The 12,757-nt window shown below is 44.4% G+C and overlaps 1 protein-coding gene across 1 annotated transcript; it reads left to right on the top strand.

Moving 5' to 3' along the window:
- Positions 1-12,503, top strand: LOC131429448 (uncharacterized). The gene is made up of 5 exons (XM_058593578.1): positions 1-578; positions 636-1,436; positions 9,881-10,844; positions 10,908-11,807; positions 11,870-12,503. Exons 1-5 carry the CDS (start codon positions 292-294, stop codon positions 12,065-12,067), a joined length of 3,150 nt encoding a protein of 1,049 aa, XP_058449561.1. The 5' UTR covers positions 1-291; the 3' UTR covers positions 12,068-12,503.
- The last annotated feature ends 254 nt before the right edge of the window (positions 12,504-12,757 follow it).

Below are 12,757 nucleotides of genomic sequence, written 5' to 3'. Positions count from 1 at the left end.
CCGTTTGTTTACAGTTTTCCTTGCACCGCGTCCAGTCCACCACAGCCGCCGGCAAAATACAAACGAATGTGCGGCATTCCTTTTGCATTCGTTACGTTTTCGTTCGCGCATATTTCCAAAATAATCACGGTGCGAGAGTGAAAATCCTTGAAAATCGCAGAATGAAATCATCAGCGGTGAAGTGACACAGCTAAAGTCAGTGTGCGTGCTGTGCGAATGCAGTGACCGTATACTTGGAAACCTTGCGCAAATTTTATTGGATTACGGAAAAAGTTTCTAGGTGACAAAAAGATGAACAGTAATCCGGGAGTGACACTTTTTAACGATGGTGGAAGCATTCAGGTGAACAATGCGAGTGCACTTCAACGCGCCGAGGAAGAGGAAGCGCTGGAAGATCAAAAGCGTCGACAAGTCGAGCTGGCCAAGCAAATGGAAAATGCCTTCGACGATCTAATTGATGACGATGACCAAAACGATACACTGAATTCGTTGAACTATTTATCAAACTATTCCGAACAGCCGGCAGAATCACCACCTCCACCCCCACTGCCGATTGTTGGTGGCTCACCGAGGCAGAGGTAGGATGTGTAATCATCGCGGAAGTGAATGTTTGATTTTTTATTTTCACTTTTCAGATTTCTTGAGGATGCTGGTGCAACGAATGGTCCACTTTCCGGGGGAGGTGATAGTCGATACAATCATGAAGTTGCGCATTGGAAAAATATGTTCGAATCAAAATCGCGCGAGTTTGAACACGTAACTCGATTGCTGCATGACAAAACTAAAGAATTCGAACAGGAGAAGGGTGAACTGCAAAAACGCTTGATGTTGGCCGAAGGCGAACGGGATCGGGCAAATATGACTCGCACTCAAACGCATGATCTGTTGGTAGCGAGTAAAACGAAAATTTCCGAACAAGAAGATGTCATTGGCAAGCTTAGAACGAAAATCAAATCACTCGAAGATACGAATCTCAAACTCGAAGCCGAACTGGAAAACAAAAAAACGATGCTCCAGGATACTTTGCACAAGTATCACATGGTCGAGCAGAACATTGGTCTCAAAGCTGATCGTTACACGGATCAACTGCTGAAGCAGTCGGAAGAGAAACATAACGCGAAAGTTACAATGATGCAGCAGCAAATCGACAATCTACGCTCGGATCTGGACGACCGTGTACAGGAAGTGCGCCGACTGGAAGTTCGCTACAAAGAACTGCAATCACTGCGTGACACGCTGGTTGTGGAAAAGTCCGAAACGATCCAGCGATTGCAGGACAATCTGGAGGAATCGCAGAGGCACTGCGAGAATCTGATGGCAAAAACAACAAATCTGACCGGGTTTTCGCAGGACAATCTAAGACTCAAAACGAAAGTGAACGCACTGGAACAGCAGACGCAGGACATGCAGCGGACCATCAATATGTTAACCCACCGGTAGGAATCCTGGTTTTCGAACCACTTTTGATGTGGAACACATATTTACGTTTTCTATATGGGGGTGCAAATTAGAAATGTTAAGGAAGTAAACATTTAAAAAAGTGGTTGGGATTGGTAATCCGGTTGCACTTACTGATCAGAAATATTTCTACGCATCAATTTGCATAGGTAAAACCACGTATTTTTAATTAGATATGATAGAATTTGTAATTCATAGCGAGCAGTGTATTTTGTTGCCTGCTAAAAATCGAAGGTGCTGAGCTGGTTTTTTTCTGAAACAATACTCAGGAGCAAAATCGCGACTTTAGTACATAATTTCATAGAAATCCAAATTTGTTCGGGTTTCGGGTTTTAGAACTTTGTTTCGGGTCGGGTAAAGATAAAGGTAGAGATTTTTCTATCGGGTACGGTTCGGGTTCGGGTTTGGAAGATAAATTAATCTCCGGAACGGATAAAAGTTTTTTATCCTTGCTCGGGTTTGAAAAAATGCTTACCCAACCATCTCTAGTAAGTACGTGTCTGGAAAATCCATTTTAAATTGTTCTGACTGTACCAATAATATCGTGAAGTCACAAAGACAGCTTTCGTGTTCTATTTCAGTAATCTGAATCACTTTTGGATTTTTGTCAGCAAAGCGGTCCAAACGTATCGAATGTTTTCCAGATATGTTTTTGATCGAACTATAATTTCTTAGTGGATACTACATTCTACTTGAAGCTATCTTCGAACATGGCTTGAATGCAGTCTCGTACTTGATTTCGCGAATTTAAAGTCTAAGGTTTCTAGTATCATTTCATACAATGAGTTGAATTAGTAATCGATCAACGAGAAAGCCATTTTGCCTTTGATACTCCCAAATTTGAGCCATTGAAAAATGGAAACATATGATTAAAATAAGAATTCTGTGTATTTCAAAGTTTTTTAAACCTATAGGTTAAACCACACTAATTACTGGCTACGCCGCACCATTTTTTAAGGCCTGTTGTCTGACATCTCTGTCGCTCGTTCGGACTTAACTGACAGTAATAGCTTTGAGTATGTGGGGACAGTGATCGTAATTTCAAACAGATTCACGACGGTTTAGCTTGAAAAGAAGTAGTTTTATTTTATGTGATTCCGAAACGCGTACGATCGATTATGGTCAACAGATATATACAATCCTTTGACGGCAGAAGAGGACCTACCAAATCCATATGTATATGACGAAAACGTGCTTTCGGTGCCTCATACTTCGCGAGTGGTGCATTCGTGTGTCGTGTGACCTTGGATAGCTGACATTGTTGGCAAGTTTTAACGAAATGGTTAATATCCTTGTTCATTGATGGCCAAACGAATCGATCTGTTACGAGTTTTCTTGTTGCTTTCGCACCAGGATGAGCGAGTCCATGAAGCTGTGACATTATTTCCGAATGATGACACTCAGTCGTACACGAAGGTTGGCTGAAACGTCACAATAAATTAGGTTCTCTGACAGCTCACTTACAACCACAAATGCAAATAAGATTGGTTTGTTTTCATCAGGAAACGCATGCATTGAACACGGTTCAGACGATCAATCAACTTCCGTCGACGTCCAGATTATTTTTATTAATTTTTTTAGCCGAATATTGCTCACGTATCCGACGTTGGAATGTTCCGTGAACTTGACGTAGTGTCCTTTTATATGAATTGCTTACAATTAATGTTGTTGTTCCGTAATCGTTCCATGCAGCTGATAGTCACTTGATGCTGCGTGTGAATCGCTTTTACATATTGTTTTGTTTTCATCAGGAAACGTGTTGGCCACCCATTTTTCATTTTTCATTTCATTTCATTTTTGCCGCCGTTCATTTTTCACCGGGCATAGAAACCTCAATAGGGTTAACGTAAGGACAATTTCTCAGTTCCAACTTCAGTGATGTTTTTCTTAACCCCAGTAACTGTTTCAGTTGCTGATCGTTGCTTTGATCCTTAGCTCTCCGGTGGAAGTCTATGTTTCCCACAAGCGCGCCCACTCTCGATAGAGTGTCCGCTAAAGTGTTGTTTTTCCCACTAATATGTTGTATATCAGTCGTGAATTCAGCAAATATCTCTTTTCATGCGGCAAACGACTACTAGAATCGGTAATTAATGCGTGAGTGAGTGGATAATGATCCGTGTAGATCGAAGACTTACGTCCTTCGACAAGGTATCTGAAATATCTTACTGCCAGCTTCATTGCCGTGGCCTAGTGGTTTGGAAGCGTCCGGGAAGTGAAGTAAAGCCGCTTCTGCAAGTGACTGTTTGCATCTGTCGAAGCATGTTTTCGCACCGGGCTCCCATGCATCTGCCCTTGTATCGTTTTTTTTATTATCAGGAATCAGCTTTCGTAAATTCTCTTGAACTGTTACCGCATGTGGAATAAATCGTTTGTAGACGTTGATCAATGCGAGGAAACGACGAAGGTCCTTAACAGTTGTGGGAGGCTCGTAATTGAGAATGGCTTCAACTCGAGATGACGTCGGACGAATGCCATCCTTGTTGACACAATATCCGAGAAATTCGACTTCAGGTGTGGAAAAGTTACATTTATCAATGTTTATCATCAGTCCATTCTCCTTCAAACGGTCCAAAACTAAACGTACGTGATCACCGTGCTCCGAGTTGTTTGCTGAGGCAATGCAGATGTCATCAATGAAAACAATGACGAAGTCCAAATCTCCAAACAGCTTATTCATGAACCGTTGAAAGGTTTGGCTTGCATTGCACAAGCCAAATGGCATCCTTGCGAATTCGTATAGACCAAATGGGGTTATGACGGCTGTTTTTTCTATATCCTTTTCCGCTACAGGTATGTTGTAATAGGCCCGTACTAAATCAAGCGTTGTAAAAATGGTCTTACCTTCGAAACGGTTGAGAAGGTCGTGGACGTGTGGCACGGGATACCTATCTGGAACAGTGACTTTATTTAGACGGCGGTAGTCACCGACGAACCTCCATTCTCCATTTCGTTTCGGAACGCAGTGAAGTGGACTGGCCAAGCTACTAGAGGATGGACGGCAAATTCCCATTTCGCACATTATTCAAAATTCATCCTTCGCTGCCTTTAACTTCTCCGGATGCATTCGCCTAACTTTCGATGCCACGGGAGGTCCATGAGTTACAATGTGGTGGGTTACGTCGTGCATAACTTCTTTCTGGATTAATGACGGAACCAAAATTTCACGTTATTCGGTCATAATACTATTGAGCAGGTCTTGGGAATCGATGACTCGGATTCCATGGATATCGACCGGAACAAGTTTCCCTTGTGAGCGGAGTTTGGTTGTCCCGTCGATCAGCCGCTTGCATTTTAAATCCACCAACAGTCCGAAATGCGCCAAGAAATCCGCACCGATGATCGTCTTGCTGACGTCAGCCACTATAAAGCGCCAAGTGAATCGCCTACGAAGCCCGAGATCGATAGAAATAAATCTGCTTGTATATGTATTGATTTTCGTTTCATTTGCAGCGTGTAAGGAGAACGACGCTGTCCCATTTAACTTGTCATTTCTCATCGCGGGAATTATAGATACATCGGATCCTGTATCTATAAGAAAGTTTGTGCGGAGTGTTTTGTCAAAAATCACCAGACGACGGCTCGTGAAATTAGCGCCCACCTGCGCCGAGTCAGGAGGGCGAATTTCTAGTTTTTTTTTCGATTGAATGAGCAGGGCTCTCTGCAGTGTTGTGCATCAGATCCGTATTTGCGATGGTACCAGCAAAACATATCTGCTAGTCTTCGTTCTCGACGCAGATCGACTTCGGTTTCGTATTGGTCCAGCCTTTAGGCGACGAAGCTCCGCACTGAGTACTTGTATCTCATCTTTCAGAGCCGCCAAACTGTCGCCAGTACTAGCGGGTTCTTGTGGAACATTAATAGCTACCTTACCTAACAGCTATAGGCCTGGGGTGTCCTTTGCTGTATCAAGCATACGTCTCCACATAACTCGGTCCATGGCTGCTCGTCGCCAGCCACTCAAGGCACGGATGCTTCTAAGATCACCCTCCACTTGATCGATCCACCTTGCTCGCTGCGCTCCTCTTCTTATTGTACCAGTCGGATTAGATTCAAGAACCATTTTTACTGGGCTGTCGTCCGACATCCTTATGACATGCCCAGCCCATCGTAGACGTCCGATTTTAGCTGTCCGAACGATAGGTGGTTCTCCTAGCAGCTGTTGCAATTCGTGATTCATACGCCGTCTGCACGTTCCGTCTTCCATCTGTACTCTGCCATAGATGGTACTCAGTACCTTTCTTTCGAAAACGCTGAGAGCGCGTTGGTCCTCTGCCAACATAGTCCAGGTCTCGTGGCCATAGAGAACAAACGGTTTAATTAGCGTTTTGTAGATGGTCAATTTCGTGCGGTGGCGTACTTTTCTCGATCGAAGGGTTTTTCTGAGTCCAAAGTACGCACGATTCCCTGCCAAAATACGTCTATGAATTTCTCTGCTGGTGTCATTATCGGCGGTGGCCCAAATACACGAACTCGTCAACCACCTCGATATCGTCACCGTCTATCAATATTCGTGGTGGGAGGCGTAGTGTTTCTTCTCTAGAGCCTCTTCCTCTCATGTATTTTGTTTTCGACGCATTTATGGCCAGTCCGATACGCCTAGCTTCATCTTTCAGTCCGATGTAGGTTTCCATCATCTTCTCAAGGTTACGTGTCACAATACCAATATCGTCAGCGAAGCCAAAAAGTTGTACGGACTTTCGGAAGATCGTGCCACTCGTGTCGATCCTCGCTCTTCGAATCACACCTTCCAGGGCAATATTGAACAAGATACAAGAGAGTCCATCACCTTGACGTAGCCCTCTCCGAGATTCGAAGGGACTCGAGAGCGTCCCAGAAACTCGGACGTAGCACATCACTCTATCCATCGTTGCTTTGACCAACCGCGTCAGTTTATCCGGGAAACCGTATTCGTTCTCGATCGATTGTGTCGTATGCCGCTTTGAAGTCAATGAATAGGTGATGCGTGGGTACGTTGTATTCACGACACTTCTGGAGTACTTGTCTTATCGCGAATATGTGATCCGTAGTGGCGCGGGCTCCAGTAAATCCCGCTTGGTACGGCCCTACGAATTCCTTAGCTATTGGTGATAGACGACGGCAAAGGATTTGGGAGAGTACCTTGTAGGCGGCGTTCAGCAATGTGATTGCGCGGTAATTGCAACAGTCTAGCTTATCGCCCTTTTTGTAGACGGGACATACCACTCCATCCATCCATTCCTGCGGTAGAATCTCCTCCTCCCAAATCTTAGAAATCATCCAGCGCAGCGCTCTAGCCAGTGCCTCTCCTCCATGTTTGAGCAGCTCGCCTGGTAACTGGTCATTGCCCGCGGCTTTGTTGTTCCTCAGCTTGCCGATCTCCTCACTTATCTCCGACAGATCAGGGGCTGGGAATCTGTCGTCGGCTGAGCGTGCACCCAGATTGATTCCTGTACCGTTCTCTGTATCTTGTGCTTCGCCATTCAGATGCTCGTCATAGTACTGCTTCCACCTGTCGATCACCTCACGTTCGTTCGTGAGAAGGTTACCACTGGTATCTCTGCACATTTAGGCCTGTGGCGTGTAGCCTTTACGTGAGCGGTTCACCTTTTCATAGAACTTCCGTGTGTCATTTGCGCGGTACAGCTGTTCCACCGCTTCGCGATCTTGGTCTTCCTGGTGGCGCTTTTTCCTCCGGAAAACCGTGTTCTGTCTGTACCGCGCCTGTCTGTATCGTTCCTCGTTCGCTCTCGTGCGGTGTTGCATCCTCGCCCTTGCTGCATTCTTCTTTACGACCAACTGCTGACACTCGCCGTCAAACCAGTCATTTCCTCGATTCGATAACCTCGTACCTAGAACGGTTGCAGCAATGCTACTCACGGCGAACCTTATGTTCCTCCAGCCGTCTTCGAAAGTCGCCGCGCCAAGCTGCTCTTCCGTTGCTCCAGTTGTTGCGCGTATTCCTCTGCAGTACGAATGCTACGTAGCTGCTCGAGATTGAGTCCCGGCGTTCCTGTGCGACGAATATTGTGCACCGTCGATAGTTTTGAGCGCATACAAACTGCAACAAGGTAGTGGTCAGAATCAATGTTGGTGCTGCGGTAGGTGCGGACATTGATGACGTCGGAGAAGAATCGCCCGTCGATGAGAACGTGGTCGATTTGATTTTCCGTATGTTGATCAGGTGATCTCCAGGTGGCTTTGTGGATATCTTTGCGGGGGAAGAAGGTGCTTCGAACTACCACTCCTCGGGAGGCTGCAAAATTTACGCATCGTTGACCGTTGTCGTTTGTTACCGCGTGCAGGCTCTCCAGCCCGATCACGGGTCTGTACATTGCCTCCCGGCCTACCTGAGCATTCATGTTGCCGATGACGAGTTTTACATCCTGCCGTGGACAGGTGTCGTAGGTTTGTTCCAGCTGCGCGTAGAATGCTTCCTTCTCGTCATCGGGTCTCGTCTCATGTGGGCAGTGCACGTTGGTGATGCTGTAATTGAAGAAACGGCCCTTGATCTTCAATACGCACATTCTATCACTGATTGGCTGCCACCCAATCACGCGCTGGCGCATCTTGCCCAACACTACAAATCCCGTTCCTAGAACGTTGGTTGTGCCACAGCTCTGGTAGAAGGTAGCCGCTCGATGCCCACTTTTCCACACCTTCTGTCCCGTCCAACAAAGTTCCTGCAGTGCTACGACATCGAAGCCGCGGATTTGAAGCTCATCATGCAGCATTCGGTCGTATCCTGGGAAGCCAAGCGATTTGCAGTTCCATGTGCCAAGCTTCCAATCGTAGTCCTTTGTTCGTTGCGTGGGTCTTTGCCGATTATTCCGAGTCGTATTTATATCCTGATTATTCGTAACAAGTGTTTTCCGGACGGCTTGTTAGGCCTGCACCAACCTCCTGTCTCGCCGGAGGGCCATCGTGTCAGCACTGTTTATAGTCCCACAATGACACAAGGACGGTAATCAGCCGCTCCTAACATGGAGAACAGACGCTGTTTCGAGCCGCCCCAACATGGGGAACAGACGCTCGGGTAGGCTCGCTCTCTGTAAAGAGAAGGGAAGCCCCCCCCCCCCCTTCCCTGTCAGCATACGACCAAGGTCCCACCGGGGTTGGTTACCCGATCTTTCCTATGGTTACTCGTACCCCAGCCGGCACCGCGGGGAGGTAGGAATAGGAGTTACTGGACAAGAGGCTAAGAACCACATTGGGGCCTGAATTGCGCATTGTCCAGTCGTTTACCAAACCCAAATACGACTGCCGGTTTCGGTATTTTCACTTATCACGCTGGTTTCGGTATTACAGCGTGATAAGTGAAAAATTTCATGAGTATTGTTTCACAAGTAATGGCGAAACGAGGTGTGAATTTTCATAGAACTTACTGGTAATTTCACAAGGCAGACCTTGTTAGTTAGTGAATATGTAAATCTACTTTGAGACTATAATTCCCCGGTTTCCGTTTCCGAAAGCACCGGTAATAGTGAAGAATAGCTACAAAAACGGAACTCACTTCGATTTCTCAGCAACGGTTAAACCGATTTTCACAAATAATGATTCAATATAATGCTCTTGTTGTCTTAAAAGATACTGTGCAATTTTCGGTTCCGAAATTAGATGGCGATGAGTGTCAAAACTTTCCATCTGTCATACAAAATAATCCAAAACCGATACGCATCGGTATGTGCTGGTACGGAAGAAGAAAACACCACCACATTTAAAACTATATTAACTTGACATAGCTGTTTACTGTACTGAAAAGATTGGGGTAGTTTATATTCAGAGAACGTTTTTGATTTTATTCAAGTTTGAAAGTAAATAACCTTGACAGAATATTCTAGTGATGTTTTTGAAAATATAAGTAATTTGAGAAAGGCACCATTACACCACTAGGTGGATTAAAAAAGAATGTTTAGCGATCGGGTACCATTTATTTTGGGTACATTACTTGTTATCCCGGAGCGTTTTAAAAACGGTTTTGAACTAAACATAGAGCTCCACTCTAAATTAATTCTAGTTTTCGCACAATGAATTGAGATCGACGATACCACTTCATAGTAAAAACTTTTTCAAATGAATTTGCCAGTTAATCGTGAAAAACATGAACTAATTTCAAATTTTCTTACCGCTCTTGCTGTATTTTGTAGAATATTAGAATCTGTTGCAAAAAATTGATTATTTGATAATGTAAGAAAATTTGAAAATGTAAGAAAATTTGACAAATACAAATCGAGGCAAACAACGTGTATGCCCTTGGTTCGCGTGTTCGATGTTCTTCGAATTTTCACACGAAACCAAAAGCTTTTGTATTGCGAAAGAGCATCCATGAAATGAGGTTCTCGTTGAGCTGTTTCATAGAATTTATCGGCCATTTATAATTTTGGCCCCATGGATAAGCACTATTTTTTTTCAATTGACATGTTTTAATATTCTGTTTTTTTTTTAGACTGGAAACAACCAACGCCGAACTGGAACTGATGGATAGTTTGGTTTGTGCGAAGGACGAAACAGGTGAGTTGGCCGGCGAATCCGGCTGTAATTTTGCCGTTACCCGGAAAAATCTGGTCGGCAGCACTCCCATCAATCCGAGCATGAAAAATACGGAAGAACGAGTTACGAAACTGAAGCACGAGTTGTTAATTTGCATGAACGGACAAAAAGAGAAACGAGAAGCAATTAAAAAATTGGAAGCGGACGTGGCATCCCGGGATAAGGAAATTCAGCAACTGAAAAAAGATGAAAGTATGGCTCTGGTTCAAATGAATCAATACAAGGAGGAAGCCTTTCGGGTCAGCTCGAAACTCAAAATTTTAGAGAACGAATTGGAGAAGTATTACAAGAAGGAACAGCACACTTCCAAACAGGGACGTAGATCCAGCTACGATAAACAGGATGTTTTGGAGGATAAAATATTTGCACTCAAGCAGGAAAAAGTTGAACTGGAAGAGAAGCTAACACGGTTGGAAAACGAATATCGAAAGCTTGAAGAAATTAACAAAAAGTTTGAAACGGACTCGAAATCTTTTGATGGTGTCAAGCTGGAACTAGAAAAACAGAAATTTCTCCTCAAAGACGCTCAGAGTGAATGCGAACGGTTGAAGAACCTGTACATTGAAATGTCCAGCTGCAAGGATAACGTTTGCAGGGAATTGGAAGCTCTCAAACGCAAGGACACGGAAAAGGAGCTTTCGATTCTGCATGAGAAAGTAGCATCTTTGGAACGTGCTCTACAACTGGCAGAGTTGAAGGCATCTGAGTTGAGTAAAATGCTTGAGAAGGAAAAACTTGATCACGAAAAACTTCTGAAAGATCTCAGCGAAAGGCGCGAGAATGATCGCGAAGCAAAGGATCCCAATAAAAGCACGAACAGCTGTGAAAGATGCGTTGAGAATCTAACGGAGATGTCAAAGGTAAGTCTCGGATGCTGTGTCCCACTATGGACCATACAATGTTAAGCTTTTCTCTTTCCACAGGTCGAGATTCAAAATCTACAACTTCAAAACACATGTGCTTCGCATCTGCGTGAAATCAACGAACTAAAGAACGCCTTGCACAAATCACGTGCCACCATTAACGATCTTAACAATAAGCTTGACCTGAAAGCCGAGAGGGACTATCTGATCGATGAACTCAAACAGAAGGCTGTCCAGTTCGAGGAATTCATGCGCAATCAACACGCCAACAACAGCAACACCAGCAGCGGTAACAGTTCAACGAAGGACTGTGCCACATCGCCGCTCCCACAGCATCCGTCACGTGATCAGAGTGTGGGTACCTCTCCGGAGCTGCTGGAAAGAACCGAACAGGAAAGTCGTAAGGTTGCTCGCGAACAGGAACACCGGATACGCGAGGAAATGGCACGGGCCTTCGCTGCCGAAATGAAAATTATCGAGGAAAAGTTCAAGACGCAATTCCGGAAGTTTGAGGAAAACATTTCGGCTTTGAAAAACGAACTGCACGATCGGGTCAACGAGCTGTTGACACGCAGCAAAGAAGTCGAGGTGCTGAAGTTTGCCATCAAAGCCGAACGGGAGAAGATGGCGGAAATGTTGGCCAAAAAGGACAACGATGCTCGGTTGCTGTTCGACAAACAGGCTGAGGTGATGAAAAAATATAAAGCCGAACTGAACAATGCTCAGCAGAAGGTGCAATTTCTCGAGGGTGAACTGCAGGAAAAGCGAGAACTAATCCAGTCCGAGCGCGAATCGATGGCAATGCTGACGAAACAAATCACCGACGAGCGCAAGATGTTTCACGAGCGGGAAAGTGAAGTGATCGAAAAATTCAAGGAAATCGAAGAGGAATACAACAAAAGTCTGGAGATGGTAACCGAAAAGTACAACTCGGTGAAAAAGACGGCTCTCAACTATAAGGTAAGCACTTTCTCTGATAGAACACTTGCCAATTTTTATATAAACTAATTTCCATTTATCAGAAATACGCAGAGGACAAGGAACAGCACATGTTGAAGGAGTACGATCGCATCAAGGAGGGATACAATACTGCACTTTTGAAAGTACAAAACCGCATGAAGGAAGCACTGGAAAGTAAAGATCGCAGCATGAAAGAACACATCTCAAAGCTCGAGGCTGATTACCGGTCCAAGATAAATGCACTGAAAGGAACTGCCTAAACACCAACTTAAAATCCAATGTGTGTTTGACGCTTACTCATTTGAGATTGTCGATGTACTCCAGAACGAGAGTAGCAATTAATTTTAAAAAGGTGTGACTGCCCAAAAGCGCTTATGCAACAAAAAAAGCTTCTAGAGTAAAACAGTAGTGCTAATCCGGAACCGATTGGTCCTAGAAATGCCTTCGATGTATCGTTAGTGAAAAGTGTGTTCCCAATACATATCTACCAGGTTATCATTTATAGAAAGAAAGTAAAACTGCCCTAACCTCTGCCATTTTTGTTCAATCACTGGTAATAAGTATGTGATAAGTGGTCGGTGTGCCTGACAAATCTCCATTACAATTGTTGATCATAGATAATTTATAATGTGCATCAATTGAATCATCGATAAGTATTAACAAATAGAATGATGTTTACAGAATAAATATTGGTGTTGTGTAAATATAATCTGCATTTAATCGTTCAGTCATCTACCGGACTGTTTTCCGAAAGCCCGCATAGAAACGTTTGTCGGGTCAAGCGCAATATTCACTTGGCTATCGTCCGGTATCCTAATGACATGCCCAACTCATGACTTTGAGATCCGTTTTTGACTGCGAGTTTTTGATTGCTACCGAGAAGATTGTTCTGTTGCTTGATCGTAACTTGTAATGACGAAGTGAAATCACCCTGTATTTCCAGACCCGAT

The sequence above is a fragment of the Malaya genurostris genome, chromosome 2, assembly GCF_030247185.1.
Source record: "Malaya genurostris strain Urasoe2022 chromosome 2, Malgen_1.1, whole genome shotgun sequence".
Lineage (NCBI taxonomy): Eukaryota > Metazoa > Arthropoda > Insecta > Diptera > Culicidae > Malaya > Malaya genurostris.
This window is presented reverse-complemented; position numbering and strand designations above follow the sequence as displayed.